Source organism: Orbicella faveolata, unplaced genomic scaffold (genome assembly GCF_042242905.1).
Source record: "Orbicella faveolata isolate gen_17 unplaced genomic scaffold, um_ofav_v1 contig_34, whole genome shotgun sequence".
Lineage (NCBI taxonomy): Eukaryota > Metazoa > Cnidaria > Anthozoa > Scleractinia > Merulinidae > Orbicella > Orbicella faveolata.
The window spans coordinates 14,029,448-14,050,572 of NW_028301563.1; the positions used below are offsets into that span (position 1 = coordinate 14,029,448).

Consider the following 21,125-nt stretch of genomic DNA (forward strand, 5'->3'; position numbering starts at 1 on the left):
GTACAAATACAACGTGCAATCAATTTGTTATGAAGATTTTTACTTTTGAGTTTACGGGCCTCTGAATATGCCGCTCATTTTCGATCGATTTTGGCTGATTTGGGGCATCGAAACGAAAAAATTGCGCAGAAAAATCATTTTTGATTTATCGAAGTTAAAACAATATTTTTGTAACTAGTGCCCGTAGGACTTCATTCTGGGCGAGTTTGAAGAAATTCGATTTTTTCGCAATTTCCAAGTCTAGTTGATATTTAGGCGAAGCTGCTCTTAAACGTTTATCAGAGGAACGAAAAGAAGTCCAATGTACTTTCTGTATATACGAAGACGATTATTTTAATTTTCATCAGAAAATACAAACATAAGCAACAGTTATCCACTGGATAGTGATTTAACCGGTGGATAGCGTTATCTGCCCATTGATCAACTGGCCCCTGTTATCAACATTTTTCATAGTTTTTCTTGAACTGGAAGCAAAGCTCAACGATCTAGGGATAACACTCGTTTTACAAGCAAATCCCTGAATCAACGATTTGGTGCCAATCCTATGTGAATAGTAGCGCTTCTGATGGCTAGTATCTTTTTCCTTATTATTGTTAAGAAGTTTTGGTTTGGTTTGGACTGTCAACAAGTTATTCGTCTCAATGAAATCTTCTTTATACAAAATATGTACACTCGTCAGTGGCAAATCTATCTTGTCAGTGACATTTTCTACCACTCGTTTATTTGTTACATACACTGTCCTCTCTCACAGGTTAACAAGGCTAGACCGCTTCACTGTGGCGATACATGACTCAAGAAACTCCTGAGGAAACAATGAAATGTTGCAACTTCTTCAAACTGAAGGAAAGACTGCGTTTGAAGAACTTCATGTTATTTTAACATGTACATTGTGTAGCACAGGTATTATACAACTAGGAAATAAGTTTAAAAGCGTAACTTCTAACATCAACGTCAGTTGAAGCCCGCCCAAGACCACTCCGTCAGTGCGATCAACTCATTATTACGGGCACTTTTTTTGACCAGAAGAAAATGCTTAGTCAGTCATTTTCCTGTAATTTTCTTCAAAGAATCCCTTGAATTCGACCACAATATTATGATGTAGTTGTAGTGATAGTAACGGGATTCCACTGTATGACCTCTTGGAATGCTGAGATGTTATCTTTCAGAAGTAGCTTAAAGTTTTACGTTTCCCAATCTTTTAATTTGACAAATAGTCCGTTTTAGCTTCCAGTGCTACACAAAGTCTTTGCAAAACATTCCAAAAGACGGGTGCTTTGATAATATATTTTTCACGCAAAGTATTAATACTTTTCAGTTTGAGAATTTATTGTATAGTGTAGCTGTCGCTAAGAATTTAAGTTTACACTCAGTGCTTCGGAAAGGTCGAACATTTTCATAAAAGACCTACATGTGACAATGTAAAAGGCAATTATGTTACTCCAAATGAGAAACAGAATATAATTAGTTTTTGAAAAGAAATTTTGAAACAGTATGGTATTTTATATCTTCAAAAAGTTAATCTGTAAATATGTCCTAAAACCTAGCCTGTTTAATTTTTGTAGGAGTCTCCAATTAACCCTGTAGTACAAGTAAAACTTGAGCAGGAACGTGTCCAAGTAAATTGATCGAAAGACTGATCAATTCATTTAACGATCGTCAAGGTCGCCTAGGACCTTTACCCATGAATAAATTTATATGATTTTTATAAACCGAAATTCTGGAAAAGGTGTCGCCTTTTAAACATTTTTTGTAAAATTGTCTGAAACAGTTTTAGAATTTGAATTTGCTAAGAATTAACAGGAATATTCACGGATGACTGTTATCTTCCGGGCACATCGTGTGTTACTGTGATACTTAAAGCTACTAAGGCTAGATTTATGTAAAATGTGATTTTTGTGCTTCGAGCTTTCAGCTCCAGGAGTTTAGTGAATTGAATTGGTTTATAGTATAGATTCACGTGACAAAGTAAAAAGTAGATCATGGGCACTCCAAGATTGCCTAGAGAAACAATAAATATTAAAGAGAAACGTGCAGTTATATTTTAGTGATAACGGGCTGAGTATAGAAAGGTGACGAGAAGCACTAGTGCGCTGGACTCGGATCGAGCGGTCCTGGTTCGAGCCCTGCTTGGGGTCATTGTGTTTTTCCAGGGCAAGACTCTTCACTCTCCCAAGGCCTCTCTTCGCTCAGGTGTATAAATGGTTACCAGTTAATTGTTAAGACTAGTAGAAAACGTAGATTAAAGAGTGCGTTCGAGTTTTCGTAGGTTTGGTATGTTAAAAAACCAAAAATTCTAGGGAAAGTATTTTGTGCCTGAGCTTTTAGATAGGCGTAAAATTGGTCTCCCTTCAGCAGCGGTGCAAATAAATGAAATGATCTCATAGCACGTGCATACGAGAGGGTATGTTCTCGTTTATACATGTATTATGTGATATTAGTTACGACCGGTCAGTAAAATACATGGACTGCAGTCGGTAGACCGCACTTAGTCCGCAGTCCGCATTTTATACCTGAGTCGCCGTTTTATGCCCAGTCCGTAATGTTTAGTCCGCGTTTTATACCTAAGTTGATGTTTTATACCCAGTCCGTAGTCCGTAGTCTGCAGTCCGCAGTCCGCAGTCAGCAGTCAGCAGTCAGCAGTCAGCAGTCCCCAGAGCGTGTTTTATACTGACCGTGTAAATCGACACCAATCATGTTTGTTCCGTCAGTATGCGAGACGGCGTGCTTTTATTACCAAAACTAGGGCAATTATTTTGTTTACGAACACGACTTTGAATCGCCTTGGCTTTGGGGTAACAGCTTCAGGGCATTTTCACTTCCGAAACAATGAAACGGAGGACATGTTTGTGTATCAAAGCAATCCTGTGGGAGTTGAAAGCTTTCCTCTGTTTAAACACTTTTGTCGCGCGTTGGGTTTATGCTACACATTTTGTGCACAGAAATCTAGGCGAGAGACTGAAACTACACATTTCCTCCTTTGATTTATTCAGCAGAAAGCAGCGTTGGTTTTTGTCGAAGAGAAGAGGGTACACAACACGCAGCCAGACTGCATCTTTCTGTTCGTACGTAAAGTCGTACACATTTCGTGAAAACTTTGTCTGCAAGGTTTGTAAATGCCATTAACACTGACTTCGAACTTTAAATAAATAACTTATCCGCTGCAGTCTTCAATAAGCTGCCTCGAAAAGTCTTACACATTTCGTGAAGACATGTCTGCAAGGTTTTCAAATGCCATTAACACTGACTTCGAACTTAAAAATAACCAACTTCAGTATCCACTACAGTCTACAATAAGCTGCCTCGACACTCGAAAGTACACAATATTGCGCAACACTCGAAAGAAAGTACATGGATGAACAAAGAGATGACGTCATTTGCCCTGAAAAACTTTTTTTTGGGTGGGGGGTGGGGGCCAAATTAGTGTCCCCAGATAGATACATACACAGATCTCGAATTTTCATGCACTACGCGATTAGAACTGCGTTCTGTCGAACACAACAAGTGATTTTCCGAATTAGAAGTTCATGAATGATCTGTATTTCGTGTTAGCTTATGTCGTCTTGATTTGTTTTGCATTGACAGACATTCTTTGTTTCTGAGTTGAAAAACGAAGTACATTTATATATTCAATCCTTAACGCACGATCTTGAAGCAATACTCAATTTTCCTTTATGATATAAAAGCAATATTCAATATTTATTGTTTCGCTTCAACACCCAGAACTAAAACTAGCGTGGCTTACTCTTCTGAAACGAAAAATTACGTTACTTCCTCAGGCCCCATTTATATGGTCTCGGATACCCGAGACAACCCTCTTCCCGAGTTACCCTGGCAGAGGTAACTTTTAGCTCATTTCTTTGCAAAATTCAACCAACCGTTTACAAGAGGATGGGCGAGTTGTCTCGTCTCGGCAGGTAGGGTAACCCTGACAAGCGGGACAACTTTTCTTCATATAAACGCTTTGGCTCGCCTAACCGGGACAACTCCTGGCGTGGCGAGTGTCAGGTAATGCCTAGATTTAGGAATTAAAGCAGAAATTCGTATCAAAGAAGTGAAAATTAACTCGGCAAAACCCACTGTGATCGAATGACCGAGGGAAATTCAAAGAAAGAGGGATATTTGCACATTTAATTATTCAATAAGCGTTGTGAATAATCATGCGGTGTCAACTTTGACTCGGCCCACAGGGACTACGCTTTCACATATAAACTCTTGATACTGCAGTTGCCTCAGAGAGAGGCTGAAGTTGATCTCCCCTGCCTGAGACCATATCACTGGGTTCTTAGTTTAAGCTTCGGCCGTCAATGAAGTGCTAAGACATTGCTTCCTGACTGAAGAGGGAAGCAAAAAAATGGTGTCAAACAGTTTTGTTCACATTGCTTTTTAGTTTTAAAATAAGATGGCAAAACTGTAGATCGTCGTTTGATTATAAATTACTGCTTTCTCCATTTACTTTTATCAAAATTCACTCACACCGTCTTCCCAGTCCTAACTACTTTATAGAAGAAACGGCTTCGAAAGCCAGCTATTAAACGTTAACCCAGGATTAAAAGTTAACCGAAGTATGTATTACTCTTTTTTTGTATAAAAATGTTTTTCACTGCTTATGCTTTGTATAGATTGAGATTATTCCAATTCAACACTGAAGGGCAAACAATATGAACAGACAACGTCAGCGACAAGTTGCAAAACAGTTGCAAAACTGAAATTAAAATTTTCGCTAATCCTGGGTTAGCTTAACCGGGCTTTGAACGACCCTGCCCTGGTAATTAACTCGAAAAAGCTTCCCTTAAAGGATTTCAGTCATGGTATTTTGTGTTATTTTGGGCACGTACAAAATTACCTTCAAATTGAATGAAATCTGAAAATACTAGTTAACTAAGATGAAAAAAGACATAAGAAATAATAACAAACAACAAATGAACAAGGATGGTTAAGGATGGACAATATTAAAACGGATTACAAACCACGAACTTGAAAAATTTTAGGTTAAACTTTTCGAGACGCGCAAACCGTGAAGAATTATGATGACTTGGAAGATTTGTCCTAGGTGAAAACGCTTTCTACAGGTGTACCGGTTTGTGTAAGGATACAGTGATCCTTAATTAGTTTACATCTCGGCCGTCTTTTGGACTGAAAAAGATCACACCGGTTCTGAGAGAGTCACGTGACAATCTTGCAAGACAAGTTAAAGTCGCGCTAGGGTTGTTGCAAAGGTGAAAATATTAAGCATCAAATAATTTTTTTTTCAAATGTTAAGCATATGTGTTTGCCATTTGGAATATAGTCTGATAGCAATTACGTTATATTGGGAAAATTAGATATCTGGGCGCGGCGAAACAATTTTGCAGACGAGTGGTTTGACGAGAAGTTTTGAATTAATTTATTTATTAAAAAAAAATCAGTGATCGACTGTAATGTTAAGTGACTTCAAAACACTGTTATGTCTGGCTTACTGCTACAAAAGGCCTGCCCTACAGGGCCTTAGCCAGAAAGTGAGGTAATGTCTGTGGTCAAATTCTTTTCCTAGGTATTTAGCAATGTTTTACTTTCCCCCTTTAAAAAGAAAAACAACGAAAACGAAAAAAACAAAAACAAAAGCAAAAAAAACAAAAACAAAAACAAAAAGAAAAGGCTAAGGCAAGTGCCTCGGTTTGCCTAACACTGGTTACGTCCCTGACCTACCTTACGTCAAAGACTAGGCCAATTAATAAGAGGCATAAGACCTTGATCTATATCTTGATATCTTGCGAGAGGTGAATTGAGGGGCGTGAATAGTTTTTCGGATCGACGGATTTGGCCGCTTGTGCACTGATCTTCTTACCACATTTTGACGTCATCTGTGATCTATTACTGAACAGACGCACGGCAACATATCATGGACTCTATTTGTTTTATATTTTTATATGATAAATAAACATTTTATAAGAAAACACCGCGCATAAGCAGTACCAAAGATTTTCTTGCTAAGATTTGAGCTTGTAGCGCTTGCTGTATGTTTCATGAATGTTCTCTTTTTTTAAGGGTGTTTTCAACACGCTAAGCAATTTCTTTGGCAACTTAATTGTATCGCAAAAGAATTTTGAGAAGAGTTTCCTTGTCTGACAGCGCTTTGAAGTAAGGATCAAGATAAACTTTAAGATCTGGTTGCATTGGAAAGCTAGCAAAGATGTACACACATAAGCTGCCAAACGGGGTCACGCTGAGGTACACCCAAATTTGCCAACTTACATTTATCTGTGACTTCGTTTTGCCAGAGCCGTTGACAGAGAAATGTTTATTCTAAAATTGATTTGCAGCCTCCCTTGAAATGATATCTGTTGCGCCAGGGGAAATTGTGTTACGAGGAGAAGTATCTAATAGCTATATCGGGATGGACAGTAAAGGAAACCTCTTGACCTACGTAAGTATCAATGATGTCAATGATTAATGCCAATGAGGATTTAGTCATACACGTACGCAACGCGCGCGAATTGATGCACGCGCTCGCAGTCACCCAGCTTCCCTTCCTTCGTTTCCTCCCTCACTCACTCACTCGCGTGCTCGCTCTCTCGCTCGATCGAATCTAGATCATTTAACTTAACCTATGTCCTTAACTTTCAACAGAGCTCCTTGGTGGAAGATTGTTTTTTTTAAAGAACATCATAACACGAATGGCTACAGTTCATTTGAGTCCAAGCCTCACGCAGGCTGGTTCCTTGCACTGAAAAACGATGGCAGAGCAAAGCCTGGGTCCAAAACTGCGTCCGACCAGAGAGTCGTGGAATTTTTATCAAGAAGAGTTTAATCTGTTAATGGATTTTTCGCTGAATACTAAATTCTTGGTGCATTTGATAATGCTAATAGCGCAATAACTTTAGTTTAGTTGGACTAGAGTGTAAGTAAAATAGATGATATTCATGGGCGGATCCAGAATTTTTCTTAGGAGGGGTGCGTCACTAAGGAATGGCGTAACTGACTTGTCAGGTAAACAAATTTTAAAAGCGAGTACGAAGGGGTCTTCATCTCAGACGGGGGGGGGGGGGTAGGGAAATTGTTCACCCCTTGCACCCTCCCCCTAGATCCACCCTTGATATTTGAAGAAGTTCTAAGGTGTTATTATATTATAAGAGGGTTTGATTTAATCTGTAGAACAGCACGTGACAAATTGCAAAAATCCTTTAGCAAGGGAAGATGATAAATCGTGAGAACGATAGAAGTGGATTAAAGTAAAGACAGTCATGGAAGTACGAATCTGTATTTTTTGAAACAATCTTATTGCGCAATAGATTTCGCATTTCTCCGCATTGTTCTGAGTGAAAGCAAGAGAATATAGTGTCTTGGCAAAAACTATATTTTGAAAGCTGAATGGAAATCGAATTCATTCCTTGTGTTAAAGTGAATTTCCACTCTTGCGTAACGTGAACGGGTTGAATATTCGTTTCTAAAATAAAATATACAAATATTATATTAAGGTGTGCCATGTTTATTTTGAGACAAATTTGGCCTCGTTTTTGAAACGAGACTGAAAGTTTTTCCTTTCCAACAATGACTTCCACCTTCCAATTATTGAGAACGGGGTAAAGAATATATTTAGTTATTTGCAACGGTATTTGAAACTTTGCAAACCCTGCCTGATTTTACTTATTTGCTGAAAAGGTTCTTGTATTTTTTTTTTTTTGTAAAATTCATATTTACAGTAGATTTTTTTACTTTCCTATCATCTCATTTAACATATACTTCCTTTTCCCATTACCCACGCATTTTTCACTTTCAAAAACGAGGCTTTCATAGCATGTAGAAGAAGCCCAATATGAAATTACAATGACAAGTCCTTTACATGTAATTGTCGTCTTAAAACTTAAAGGAAGGAAACTTCGACTTTTATTCAAAAATAGGGCTGCGTTTGTAAAGCGAGACACTAAAAGGAAATACCCACGTCTCAAGGTAGCCACCTCCACCGATAACTTACATATAAGAAAATATTTGATGATACACAAAGGCCATCAGTAAGCGTTAATAATTGGACAATGTCCCTAGGTTTTCTATGAGCTCCTTGTCGACGAGGCCCAGCCAGTTGACTTTCGCTCATAATCATACTTCATGAGCGGTCAGGAAATTTTTTTTCTTAGGTATCGTTTAAGGAAAAATTTCCCTTTCAAAATGTCGTGTGTGCGATCGTGCCCTGTTGTCATATAAAGAGTTGTTGTCGAGGGCTCATAGACTATAGCCATAGTTTTTGCGCGGAGCCTCATTTTGAAACAGAGGCAAAGAGCAGCTCATTTTGAAACAGAGGCAAAAGGCATATCCCGTCTCGGCACCAGGGAATTCTCACTGTCGAGGTCTAAGACGGCGTCTCAAATGCTAAGCACTTCAATGTAAGTTTGGTATCAACAAGGATGCGAGATTGTTCTTCAATAAGCTACCGCTGGCCAAAAGAGACGATGTAGAAGATAAAATCACGTGCCGTTCCAAACAAAAAGAAAATGCAAAGGATGGGTGAAACGAAATTCTTTTAACTTGGTAGGCGTCAATCACGATTAATCGAGGTGTGCAATTAAGTTAGACTAGTACACTCAAAATATCTTCAGTGTATCGCAAATCCGCTTACAACAACAACAAACGACATGGTTCATTTCACTCCCTACACGTCGTCACCGAAGCATTTAAAATGCAGTCATGGCTTCTACCTCAGAGTAAACGAGAACGGCGTACAGGGAAGCCGGGACGAAAATGATATTCACAGTGAGTAGAGAAATTTATTTCGCTAATTGTAATGTTACGTATAACTTACAGAATGCCTGCGTGTTACATTCGTGCCTAGGAATTGTAACCCAGCCACAACTGAAGTGAAACCTTTTCTTAGCATTTTTTAGCCGTTTATTTCCGAGAGCGATCATTTTCTAATTTCTCTTTACGATGTTGATACATTGTCAAGTAGACAGGTGAGGAGATTAAAGAAAATCATCAAGCGAGGAAGGGATGTCGCCTTCATATAGAGCGATGTTCTCTAAAATTACATTAAAGGAAATGCGTAATAGTCAGTTAGGAGTATAACTTCTTTAAGTCTACAAGGCTTTAAGCAGTTTTCAGTTTCAAGAAATCGAGATTTGCATTCGAAAAGGCCCAGTGTCAATGAAAAAAAATGTATTTTTGATGTGAACTTCACTGAGGTCAGGTACTACGTCTTGAAACTAGAAGAAAAGGAGTTCTGACGGTTATTGAAAATATAGCATTGTCTACGTGAAGCCAGACACGAAAAAGAAAAACTCAATGACAGTGATGAACTTAATTTTTTGACCAATTGATTGTCGGCCAGTTTTCCGCTTTCAATGTTAATTTAAATAATTTGGTGGAACATCAAAATCGTAATTCGTTGTTGATGATTTTCACTCTTTGTCATTCGCCGTACATTGCGCTGTTCTTTTAAAATGGAATACTTGGAAGGCGATCTTAAGTAAATTGGGTAGTCCTGTTATAATATTTGGTTCCCTGTGTGCAATTGTCTACACTGCAATCGTGTCCTTTAGTATCTTTGTTATACAGTTACAATATTAAAGTGTATCGATTCTTTGCGCGAAGTCATCAGAAAATCAGAAAACGAGCTAGACAAACATTATGTTACTGACTACGATGATTAATTTAAGTTTTTCACTTTCCCGCCATAGATCAATGCCCAACTGTTTTAAGACGTTAACTTAGCTTGAGCCTGCGATCCAATCGAAAACCAGTACTTGTTTTTATAGGCGTCAACTGGCCATAACCTGGATGTCCAATATCAAAGATGTACGCTGTAAACCAAGGCTGCATGTTTCGGTCGACCTATTAGCAAGAGTATGGCCGCCATGTTGCGTAGTGGTCGTTGTCGTAACTTTGTTAAAAGAAACCTGCAGCACTAGCATCCCATTCAGAATCCACCTAACACTGTACCTAGGCAACAGGTCCCAGCTGCTCCATAATACACAAACAGGAATCAGTGAAACACTGACAGTTGTGACCCAGCCGCAGCTGCTATTTCTTGTGTTTCTTTGTCAATAGTTTTTCTTGTAATGGAGTTCGTCGAGGCCGGTGTGGTCATGATAAAAGGAAAAGCGGCAGGAAAGTACATTGCGATGAGTGCAAACGGAGAGTTATATACCAAAGTAAGTAAGAACTGTCTGGTTTTGAATTGAATTGCCTAGAGGACAATAGTGTTTGGAATAACCGGGTAGAGACTCAAAAACAATATCACTGATAAGGGTGGGGTTCGAAGATACTAGTGTTTTTTTTTTTCTTTATACTCGTTGAGTCTTGATCTTGCTCCACTCAATCCTATTACATTAACTTTTTTTTGGTTATTTTTTTTAAAATTCCACAGACCTCCTCATCTCGGCCAGAATGTGTCTTCAAAGAGATTTGTGGGACCGAGTGCACTTCGTATCAATCCGTGCTCAATCCTGACTGGTATCTAGCCCTGACGAAACAAGGCGAGGCGAAGCCTGGGCCCAAAACTAAACGCGGCCAGAGGGCTGTTAGTTTCATGAAAGAATCTTTGCTGTAAGATGATTGGACAGCGACTAATTCGCAAAGTTGACAAACTTGTAAAGAATAAAAAGATATAAACGTGAGCGTGCTCGATCTAACAAGGCTAACGTAATGATTCGATTTAGCACCCCTCTTCCAATACGCGCTCCCGAAATGAATGCGATTTTTTTAATTAAGCACCCCTATTCCAATAGGCTTCCCCATGGCTAAGGTGACATTCAAGACAGGGTCATAGAATAGGCTGATTAGACCAGTGAATTATGACTGTGCTCCTGTCTGAACGTAATCACGATAGCCTGCGTTACAGGCGTTTAGTGGCGAGGGAGAGGGGGTGGGGGGCCGGGGGTGGTGGAGTGTTCAAGCAATGATCGCTGAATATCCTGAAAGACAATTCTATTTTGCTCAGCCAAAATGTGGCAGCAGTTGTGATTTACGGTATTCTGTCTTTTCACTACCTGCTCACGGTTTATGCTGGACTCTTTGTGACAGATAAGATATTTTTTCATTGATTCCCTTGTTTTAAACGTAGATAATAATAATAATAACAACAACAACAACAACAATAATAATAATAATAATAATAATGTTTATTAGTGGTTTATAAAAAAAATTACAACTGTAAAAATTCTTAGGACAATATATATGTCAGGGAAATACTAACTTACAAACGAATTACAAATACACTCATTCTTTACAACCCTTATAAATTTGTCTATTATCATTTGTCGAAAAAATTTAAATAAGAATAGTAAAAAATACTCTACACATTTAAATGGCAAAAACTCTACTTTAAAAATACACTGTAGCTATATGCAGGTCCACTTCCTGGCTCAGTGTTCGTGGCTTCGGCTAGAGATCCCCAGAAATAGCATTCTCAATTCCCTTAACGAATATTTGCATGTCCTTTTTCGATATCTAAATCAATGTCCGACAGTTCTAAAAGGACTCTCCTAGGAGCTCGCGAGCCTCTTAAACAAAGTAATGTTGACCTCAGCAGCGCAAAAGATACTCTTGCCCTGATCCATGACATGGTAGTCGCATAACTTTCGCCCTTCTTTGTAGCAACTAACTCAGCAAGTCTACTATGGTATCGATTACATTCCACTGCCATTCCACCCGTCGTGCTAAAAACTAATGGCGTGAATGTAGCTTGCTCTACTTCTAACACACGGCTGGCATACTGGCGCTTCTTCTCTGTTTCGTGCTGCCTGAATATCTGGCCTGGATCCAAATCTCTATAGGAGTCTGCATTCGGATGGCATACTCTGAAATCAAAAAAAGCCGACCTCTGCCTTTCCCAGAATCCCCTAGCAACTATATCCAGCCCCGCATCAGGGGCGGTGTTGGCTCCCCTATTCAACTCTTCTCCTGTGATGTCTTGCCAAACTGGTTCGGTTTCGACACCATTGCATACCATGCTAAGCAGTTCCGCCTCCAAATCCCTTAGTTCATTATGGAGTTGGATGATAAATCCGCCTCTTTTGCATATCATAGCGTGATCCACATTGAATATGTCCCCGCAAATACAAACAGAGGGAGTATCAGGAACTTCCCAGTCGTACCTGAGTTTCACAGCGTCTTGGAACTCACTCCTGTTTAAATCAAAATTCATATCGCTAATTGGCAAAACAGTAAGCCAACTAGAAGCACCTTTCTGAGTGGCAAGGTCGACAGCTCTCAAAGTTTTTCCAGAAATCGAGCCCTTCACCTCATCAAGTTTTTCCTTCAGATACTGATACTTCACTTGGCTCATCTCCCGTTGCACAGCGTGTACCTCACTTTCGTCTGGTGGCTTATGCGACTTTGATTTTATTTGATGGGCTTGTGAACCAGAGATGTTGGCTGATGCTGCATACTCTAAAGCTGCTGTTTGGCTCGGATTTATTAGGTCCATACCTCCCATTCTCACTGGCAGCGCCAATAGCTCACGTTCAGCTTCTGTACAATTGTGACCTGTAATGGACGGTATTAGGGCATCAGCTATTGCGTGCTCCAAAGGAGCGAGTAGATCTTCTATATCAGGCAGAGTTCTCATAAAGTACGTCCAGCGGTGTTTTAATCCAAAAGTGAATGCTGCGTAGCAAGCCTGGGGCTGCGACAAAGCAAACTCGGCCAATTTTGTCACCTGCCCCATCCATTCTTCGACTTTACCGTTAACGTACTGCTCAAGATAAGACCTGGAGCCCAGCGCCGCACCCAGATGCTTCCGTCCTTCTGTGGTGATGTTGATTGCTGTTTCTTCAAAGATGCTCCTAGCGGTCTCCTCCTTATCAGGCTTCGTAACAAGCCAGCATTTTCCAGCATTAGGGTAAAATCCTAAGTCCGGTCCGGCCATTGTCAGCTCATCCCACCACATCCTGATCTTCTGTAGTGATCCACACCCTGTCGCATCATCTGCAAACCAGCATTGTTTGGCTTCACTCACCGTCTGTAGACGAGAGATGAGCGGCTGTAGACTAAGAGCATACATGCACATTGCTAAGGGATCGCCTTGCGTAGTACCCTCCGCGGAAATTAGCTCTCTACCCCCCGTTACAAATAGTCGTGCTGGTGGTCGGTAGGTATTGATTGCAAATATAGCTAACGCTGGACAAAGAACCCTGATGTTATGAAGGGCGGCGGCACGGTTTAGTGTATTGAAGGCGTTTGACGCATCCACTAGCAGTACAGCATCGGTTTCATTGTGCTGGAATAAACTGTTCATTGCGTGCACTACTGCCTCACTGCCGGATTTGTGTCCAGCGCAAACCTGAAGCGAGCCACTCGACTCTAATATGTCTTGTTTCGTCACCTTTGTCACGCACTTTCCAATAATTCTTCTAATTACTTCGCCCACTCCTATTGGTCTGACTTCACCGTTACCTTTATGCAGTGGGATAAGACGACTTGCTAGAATCGGCTCAATAGTCGCGGGATCAATGTATTTTGTGCGCAACCGGTCAGAGTTGCAAGAGCGTCGCACAAATTAGAGCCAGACTTCTTGAAAGACTTGCTAGCAAGGATCCTTTGAAAACCGTTTGCAGCTACATTTGAGGGAATAATAATAGTAATAATAATAATAATAATAATAATAATAATAATAATAATAAGAGGAGGAGGAGGGTGCTATCAAGCTAAAAACTGGCTATCCCCTAGTGCCCCAGGACCATGGTTTGGTCTCGGCCCTAAGGACTCTAAGCAAACATTACATGAGGACGATAATAATAATAATAATAATAATAATAATAATAATAATAATAATAATGATAATAATATACCGAAACCCCTTCTTGCCGCACGAAACACATTTTCTGTGGACAAGATTTTCAGTGACGCTTTAAAACATTTGCAATAGTCGTTTGAATTTTTCTGGCATATGCTTTCTTCCTTTTCAAATTTTATTTTGCATTAGCCATCGCCATTTCCTACCCCAATATCTTCTAGCGCGACACAGATCGCGTGGACAACGAATGTGTCAATCCATATATATTTGGTGTTCCAGCGCTGATTGACTGATTTCTGACAACTCGCTCAACTTCGCATCAGCGGGATTTCTTGAGCTCTGAGTGATGCGGGCAGGCTCTTCTTCCTTTTTTCCTTTCCTACTTTCTTTCCCACGAAGAGCCTCGCAGTCTATGGGTGGCTGAGTAACTCTTGTCTGGTTCAGTTATAGCCCTCAGTTATAAATGCTATACAGGGTAATCACTCACTCGTCCTCTTAGCCCTTTGTGAGGCATAAGCTCGCAACTTTTCTAACCTTGTTCACACGGTCCTTTCTCTTCCTCCCTTGGGTTTTCTCGAGGAAGAGAGAGGGCCCTGAAAACGAAGTTGCATTTTTCGATCTTTTGCCGCCTTCCACATTTCTGGTCATGTAAGGGCTGTCTCATCTCAATTTCGAGAGTTCTCCGCCATGATGTTTCTGGTCTCCCTAGGGTTTCACCTGACGTAAGGCCTTATATTGCGTTTTATACTCTCTTGAAACAATTGACTATGAGCAACTCTGTATACAGTAGTAAAAGGTACACATAGCCCTCCATCGCAATATGGCGCCCGGCTGCTCAAAGTCTGATCCTGGAGGTATCCTTGAGTGACTTTCACTGGTGTTCTTTGGTGCTATATATTTCACTTTGACTACTCTAAACTCCACAAAACAATGACATTGAAAAACATTAAAACCCCGGTTAAATTTCAATTCTGGCTCATTTTGCGCTCAAGGTGATTCCCTAGTAAAAGAACCCGCCATAGATTTCCGATCAAATTTGGTATGCTGTTGTTACAGGACAAGGAGATATTAAAAACGTAGTAAAAAGAGGGGGTCACCGTGTTTGTTTTCATGCCACAATGCTGACAAATACGGTTAATTAGGTGACTTTTGGTAATCTCTGTGCGCAACAAATAAGCTCGATTATTTTCCAATGCAGCGTGTTATATCACGCAGAGTTTGACTTTCTTTGATTGTTTAAAAAAAAAAAATAGTCACCTAATTTACACATTTTTACTTTGATTTTGTTCTTGTTATTATCTTTATCTCGCCTTTTTTGCATGCATTTTATCCTTTTGCGTTCCATTTTTATCCGTCGCGGGCTGTAGATTGACAGCCGAAAGCTCATGTTCTTTTTGAAGCTTTTTAGCCAGCGAACGTTTTTATTTTAATTTTAATTATGTCTCATCCTGGCTACGCTTCAATCTTTAATAGTATTTATTTCACTTGCCAAAAAAGTAGCCATAGATTTCTGCTATTTTTTTTTCTTAGTTATTGACTATATTGTTCTCATTGAAATTATGAAATAAAAAGTGGGGGTCACCGTGCTCGTTTAAGAGAAAAGGAGCATTTATTTTGCTATCGAGCTTCGTTTGAGGGAGTTTGAGACGCTAATGACGCGAACATCGTGCACAGTAGGGATGCGCAATGCAATACTAAGAAATCACCTTGAAAATTATTTTCCTTCAAGCCCTCGGTACACAGAAAACCACTATATGATTGATACACCACCAGACAATTTCTCTAACTAAAATACCGCTGAGTTGTCGGACGATACGCGGGAGCGCGCGGGAAGTTCAAAACAAACATGGCGGACTCATCAGTTGAACTTATCGAGTTTTTTCGTCCTCATAAGAATGAAGTTAATCTCTATGTCACCAACATTTCAAGACGGCTGGAGAAAGAAATGGTACAAATAAGGATTTCTTTGTGTATAATAAGATACTTTGACATATAATATGGACAAAAATGGTGTACAACTGAACAATAAGTATTGTCGTTTTCAATGATTCAGGTGAAACTGCTTGAAATATTCTCCCAGTTTGGATTGGTGTATGAAGTACAAGTGATCGATTCATCAGATAGTTTAGAAGGTAACTTAGTTTTCTTGTTCTAATTTTCTGATTGTAGGAACTCTTTTTAACGTCAGAACCGTGAACACTGAAGACTTGGATAGTTAAACAAATTGCGGTCAGTTTTTTATGTGTCTGTCCTCTCTTTGATGATAAATTTCGTCACAACATTGTCAAAGTTTACTGCGGAGCCACACGCCGCAGGCGAGTGGTTCCACAGCCACTTTGACAATGTTATGATGCAATTTATCATCAATAAGAGGACAGACATGTAAAAAGCGGACTCTCTGTACTCTTATTGATGATAAAAATGAGCCAATCAGTGTGCGAGAAATTAGACAGTTATTGTAAAAAAAAGGTTGACCAATTGGAAACAATTCTATGGGCCATTCCATTTTTTATCTGCAGATCCCCTCTATTGATGACCTAGGAAATCAGAGGGGGAGGGGGGGAGTCTTTAAAGGCCATTTCTGGGGTAGCAACAGTGTCGGCACCTTTGATCTTTTAATAAATTCTGAAGGGGGGGAGTGTGTCTGAACTTTGGTCTTCCCTTATTGGGGAGTAAAAAGTTTACTTTTCTGAGAGGGTAAAATTCAAAAGTCCCCAATAGGGGAGGGGGGGGGGGGGGGAGGCATGGACATTAAATGGGGTGGCCCTATACAGTAAGCTTATTAATTTTCTTACTTGATTACGTGATTTCGACAGCATAAATACTTGAAAGTTAAAGGAAGCATTTCAGAGCCACCTTAAATGTCAGAAAATGTTTAGGTTTTCACTCTTAGACTTACAGCAACTGCTAAATAATGGAAATGATAAACCCATTAAAGAATAATAAGTATAACATTGCTAGAACCAGAAGCCTATCACCTAGTCTAGGTGATATGCTTTTGCTAGAACCCATTACCAGTCTGTCAGTTTAAGTGTTTTGCCTTAGCCAAATGAGCTACAACCATGGTCTAAACTAGTTGTGACAAGCAGAGTTACAGTGTGGTTTGATTACATCACAGTATCACATGCAATTATTGACAATACTATCTCGACAGTTTTTTCCAGGGTTGTAGGTGTAGGTAAGTGCATTGACCACTATAAACATTCAACATGTGAATTTGTTTTAAACTGTCTTAACAAGCCAACTTGGGATGATTCATTTTTAATCTGATTACTTCACCACCATGCATGAGAAGGAATCTTATCAAGGCTGCATGTAATAAACTGAAGTCAAAAAGTTGATTATTACTTAACTGAGTGATTATCTAAGAACATGAAAATTATCATTTTTGCCATCAGCTCCTGAGGAGTCCACTGTGAATTGTTCTGAGTTGAACTACAGTTCTCTATACGCCTTTGTCAAGTTTTATTCGGCAAGGGCAGCAAAAAAGGCAAAAGAAAAAATAAATGGAAAGAGACTTTTAGGAGGCCAATTTTTAAAGGTCAGTTTTAGTTTTCCCTTGTGGCAGAGTTCTCATGGCAATAATGTTCTTCACCAACTGTTGCATAATTTGGAGGCCAGGCCCAGGTTGTTTGAAAGGTGGATAGTGCTATCCACGAGGTAAATTGATATGCAGTGGATAAGTGTTAACAAAACCAACCACGATATCCACCGGATAGTGATTCATCTGGTGGATAGCGTTATCCACATTTCGAACAACCCGGGCCAGAGGGCTTGTGTACTGGACTTCAGATCAAGTTATTTCCGTTTGAGCCCTAGCCAGGGACATTGTGTCGTATCCTTGAGCAAGACACTTAACTCTCACAGTGATTCCCCCTACATAGATTAGATCTACTTGTACAAATAGGTACAGGTGATTTTAATGCCATAAGGGGTGAGGGTGGGTAAACCCTCTGATATACATACTGTCCCATCAGGGAGGTGTCAAAATACTCCTGAGCACTTAATGCTACAGAAACCAGGATGTGCTCTGCTGGTAATTCGGCCTCTAGGTCCGATGCAGAGTTTTTTGCCTGTGTTCGGTGTTATCTGAGTTAGCTTTAAGAATTTATTAGTTGGCATTGTTTATACAGGTCCAGTTTGCTCAACAGAAAAAGTTCACAGAAGTTGTTTGACACCCTTTGTACATGGCAAAGTGTACAGTGCTTGCTAATCATTACTTTGGATTTAATGGATGGTCAACAAAAATTGTTCAGGTAATGAAATCTTCCTGTCTTCATTTTGTTATGGTAACTCAGAAGTGCTGATTATTTATTTATTTTTTTTCTTTGAGCTGTAAAATTAATAACATCATTAAATCTTTTATTTAGGGTAGATTACCTACATAATAACTTTGCTAATTACTGGCTACTAAGGTCAATTATCTGAATTTGTAAAATAAAGTCATTGTTAATGTTAAAATTCTGATGTATGATTTCTGAATTTGTGTGAATTTGGGTTTTCTGAGAGAACCTCAGTCAAGTCTTAACACTCCCATTTGGGTAATATGGGTCATCACAATGTGTTATCAGTGCAGGCACTTACTGTAACTCTTCACGTGAGGAGCCACTCCCCTTCATGTAACAGAAACATGCAATAGAAATATTATTGTTCATCTGGCAGGTTTTTACTGTTGCACTTTTTTCAGCTAGAGAGGCTGGAGAATAAAATTGATAACAGTGATAGTCAGGAAAAGAACAATTCTTTGTATAGATGTGTGGTTAGACTGGAGATTAAAGATTGTGAATTCTTTTGTGACGGCACTGGGCATGGTGGAGATCAAGACACGATACAGCAAGGTTAGTCCAGATTGATGGGCTAAAGTGTCAACACTGATATTTTTAATTCAAACAGTGGCTTGAGGACATTCACCTGAATTGTTTCTGTGCATCCTTACTGCGCAGGAAAATTCACACTCCACATCATGCATCAAGTGTGCGCTAAGTAATAAAATGAACAATAATATGGCAGATGGCCATTGCTATGGACTTAATGATCTTGGATGTTCAGTGACCCCTATTTTTCCTTTGATAGATCATTTCCTCTACCGATTTTCTATGTTAAGCAAAAAAATGAAGAAAATCTTTCTATTAAAAGTTTGGATTTTTTGCAAACTGCACCATCAAATTCTGTTCTTTTTAGCTCTTTGTTTACCTGTGCAGCGGTTTCAAATGCCCCTTGAAGGGTTAAGTTTTGTGAAAAGGTTGGCAACATTTGGAATTATTTATGCAACAGACCCACTTTTACAAAATATGTCCGAGATCGTTTGCCTCCGTTGACTCACCTTCGATATTTTTAAAGTTCTATAAACCCCCTGTAGTCGATACTGAATTGTGTGCGCCAATTTTTCAAAATCACGGTAGTTTTCCACAGGCTTCATCTCTGAAATGAAGTTGCTGATCCCTGATTTTTTTGGCATTTCTGACACAGGTAACTCATTATCTGACTGCAGTAAAAATTTCAAAAAAATCTATTGACTGGAAAATGTTCGCACGAACGTCCTTAAGCAATGGTATCATAATCTGTCAATAGAGCAATTGTGAGAGTCTTCCGTGTGGGAGGTGCGGTGGCCTCATGGTTAGTGCGCTTGTCTCCAGATTGAGCAGTCCAGGTTTGAGCCCTGGCTGGGGACATTGTGTTGTGTTCTTAGGCAAGACAGTTTACTCTCACAGTGCCTCTCTCCACCCAGGTGTAAAAATGGGTACCGGCAAACTTAATGCTGGGGGTAACCCTGCAATGGACTAGCACCCCATCCAGGGGGGAGTAGAAATACTCCTAGTTGCTTCATGCCACAGAAACAGGGATAAAGCTCCGGCCTGGTGGGCCACTTGGCTTGTATGCAGACTTACCTTACCTTACTTACCTTCCGTGTGGAAAGAAATTCATGTCCGATAGCCCAGGGCCAGTAGGTTTCTTTTGGAAACTTTTTGAGGAAATTAAGATTATATATCTGACTTTTCAACTTTCAAATTCCTGGTAAATTTTATGGTTCACAGAAAAAGACCCCACCAAAAGACTTGAATTGCTTGGATATGCCAAGAAACTGGCCCACAGACATGCATATGAAAATGCATTTAGAAGAGTGATTATTATATCTTTGGACAATGGCAAAGTTGGAGTACAGATAAACCAACAAGACATGCCTGATTGCAGTTTTGATGAACCTGCAGAGGATGGAACAGTTCATGTAGACCATATTGAAGAAATGCCTGTCAGTGATTCAGATGAGAAACACAATACACCATTAGGACTTCAGAATACAAGTAACTCTTCACTTGTAATGGTGTTGAAAGCTAAAATTGCACTTAATGAACCTGGAGAGGAAGGAACAGTTCATGTAAACCATATTGAAGAAATGCCTTTCAGTGATTCAGATCTCCTATTTTTTCTTCCAATTTGAACTGGAAACCATACTTACACAAATTGAGCAAGAAAGTTTCAAGAGGTATTGGAGTATTATCTAAAATTAGACATTATGTAAACAGGAATAAAATATTACATTAATATTTTATTATATTATTCACTTATTTACCCCTTCCTCACCTATGATTTATCAATTTGGGGCAATACTTACAATTCTACTCTTAAACCTTAAGTAATTGTTCAAAAGAGGGCTATACATATTATAACTTTCTTGAAACCAGATGAACACTCTGAGCCTCTTTTTAAGGAATTAGAGATTGTTAAATTAACTGATCTTGTTGTCCTTCACAATGCACTTTTCATGCATCACTATTACTATAATCTTCTTCCATCTTCTTTTGAAAATTGTTTTTTTTTTTTAGACCATATTGGGTCAAAATTTTACATTTAGGTTGTCTTTTTTAAGACTGATAGAATACAGACTGATAGAGTACAGTGAACATGCATTTTTTTCTTTAAATTTTCGTGGCTACTGTTCCCAGGCAACAGTAGCCATAATGTTATTCAATGTTTTATTCATGTGAAAAATCAATTTTGAGGAAAAATCTGGCACTTTCCAGGAATGCAATAATGTGACAACACCTTATTATCCAATTTTTGCTCTATTATCTGTCAAGAAGTCCCTTACGGGAGGTTAAAAATGAAAGAAAATTTCAGACTTTTTGCTCCGAAAGTGGTCGCGGTCGCTTACGAGAGGTGCTCACTTACAAGAGGTTCCAAATATAGTGATTTGATGGGGAAACTTTTGGTATTTTGGAAAGCTGGTCGCCGAGGAGAGGTGGTCGCTTATGAGAGGCAGTCGCAACCGGAGGTTTAAATCAACAATTAAATGGACACTCAGGATAATTTTGCTGTGTTTTTGGTCAAAACAATTATCATTGTAAATCTGTCTCTAGACCTGGCTATGCTTAGGGAAATCCAAACCTCCCGGGGGGGGGGGGGGGGAGGGGACTCCCAT

The 21,125-nt window shown here is 39.4% G+C and overlaps 2 protein-coding genes and 2 pseudogenes across 3 annotated transcripts; 3 read left to right on the forward strand and 1 right to left on the reverse strand.

The window, feature by feature from the left end:
* The first annotated feature begins 818 nt into the window (after positions 1 to 818).
* Positions 819 to 6,787, forward strand: LOC149104926 (fibroblast growth factor 1-like; annotated as a pseudogene).
* Positions 6,788 to 8,220: 1,433 nt separating this feature from the next.
* Positions 8,221 to 10,584, forward strand: LOC149104927 (fibroblast growth factor 2-like). Its single transcript, XM_089271332.1, has 3 exons — positions 8,221 to 8,724; positions 10,018 to 10,121; positions 10,337 to 10,584. Exons 1-3 carry the CDS (start codon positions 8,607 to 8,609, stop codon positions 10,517 to 10,519), a joined length of 405 nt encoding a protein of 134 aa, XP_089127458.1. The 5' UTR covers positions 8,221 to 8,606; the 3' UTR covers positions 10,520 to 10,584.
* A 527-nt stretch (positions 10,585 to 11,111) lies between these two features.
* On the reverse strand, positions 11,112 to 13,407 carry LOC149104928 (uncharacterized). Its single transcript, XM_089271327.1, has one exon. It carries the CDS (start codon positions 13,205 to 13,207, stop codon positions 11,387 to 11,389), a length of 1,821 nt encoding a protein of 606 aa, XP_089127453.1. The 5' UTR covers positions 13,208 to 13,407; the 3' UTR covers positions 11,112 to 11,386.
* Positions 13,408 to 15,485: 2,078 nt separating this feature from the next.
* LOC149104929 (RAD52 motif-containing protein 1-like) lies at positions 15,486 to 21,014 on the forward strand (annotated as a pseudogene). Its single transcript, XR_016201410.1, has 6 exons — positions 15,486 to 15,653; positions 15,759 to 15,837; positions 17,104 to 17,246; positions 17,839 to 17,961; positions 18,393 to 18,543; positions 19,741 to 21,014. The product of XR_016201410.1 is annotated as an RAD52 motif-containing protein 1-like (transcript).
* Positions 21,015 to 21,125: the final 111 nt, after the last annotated feature.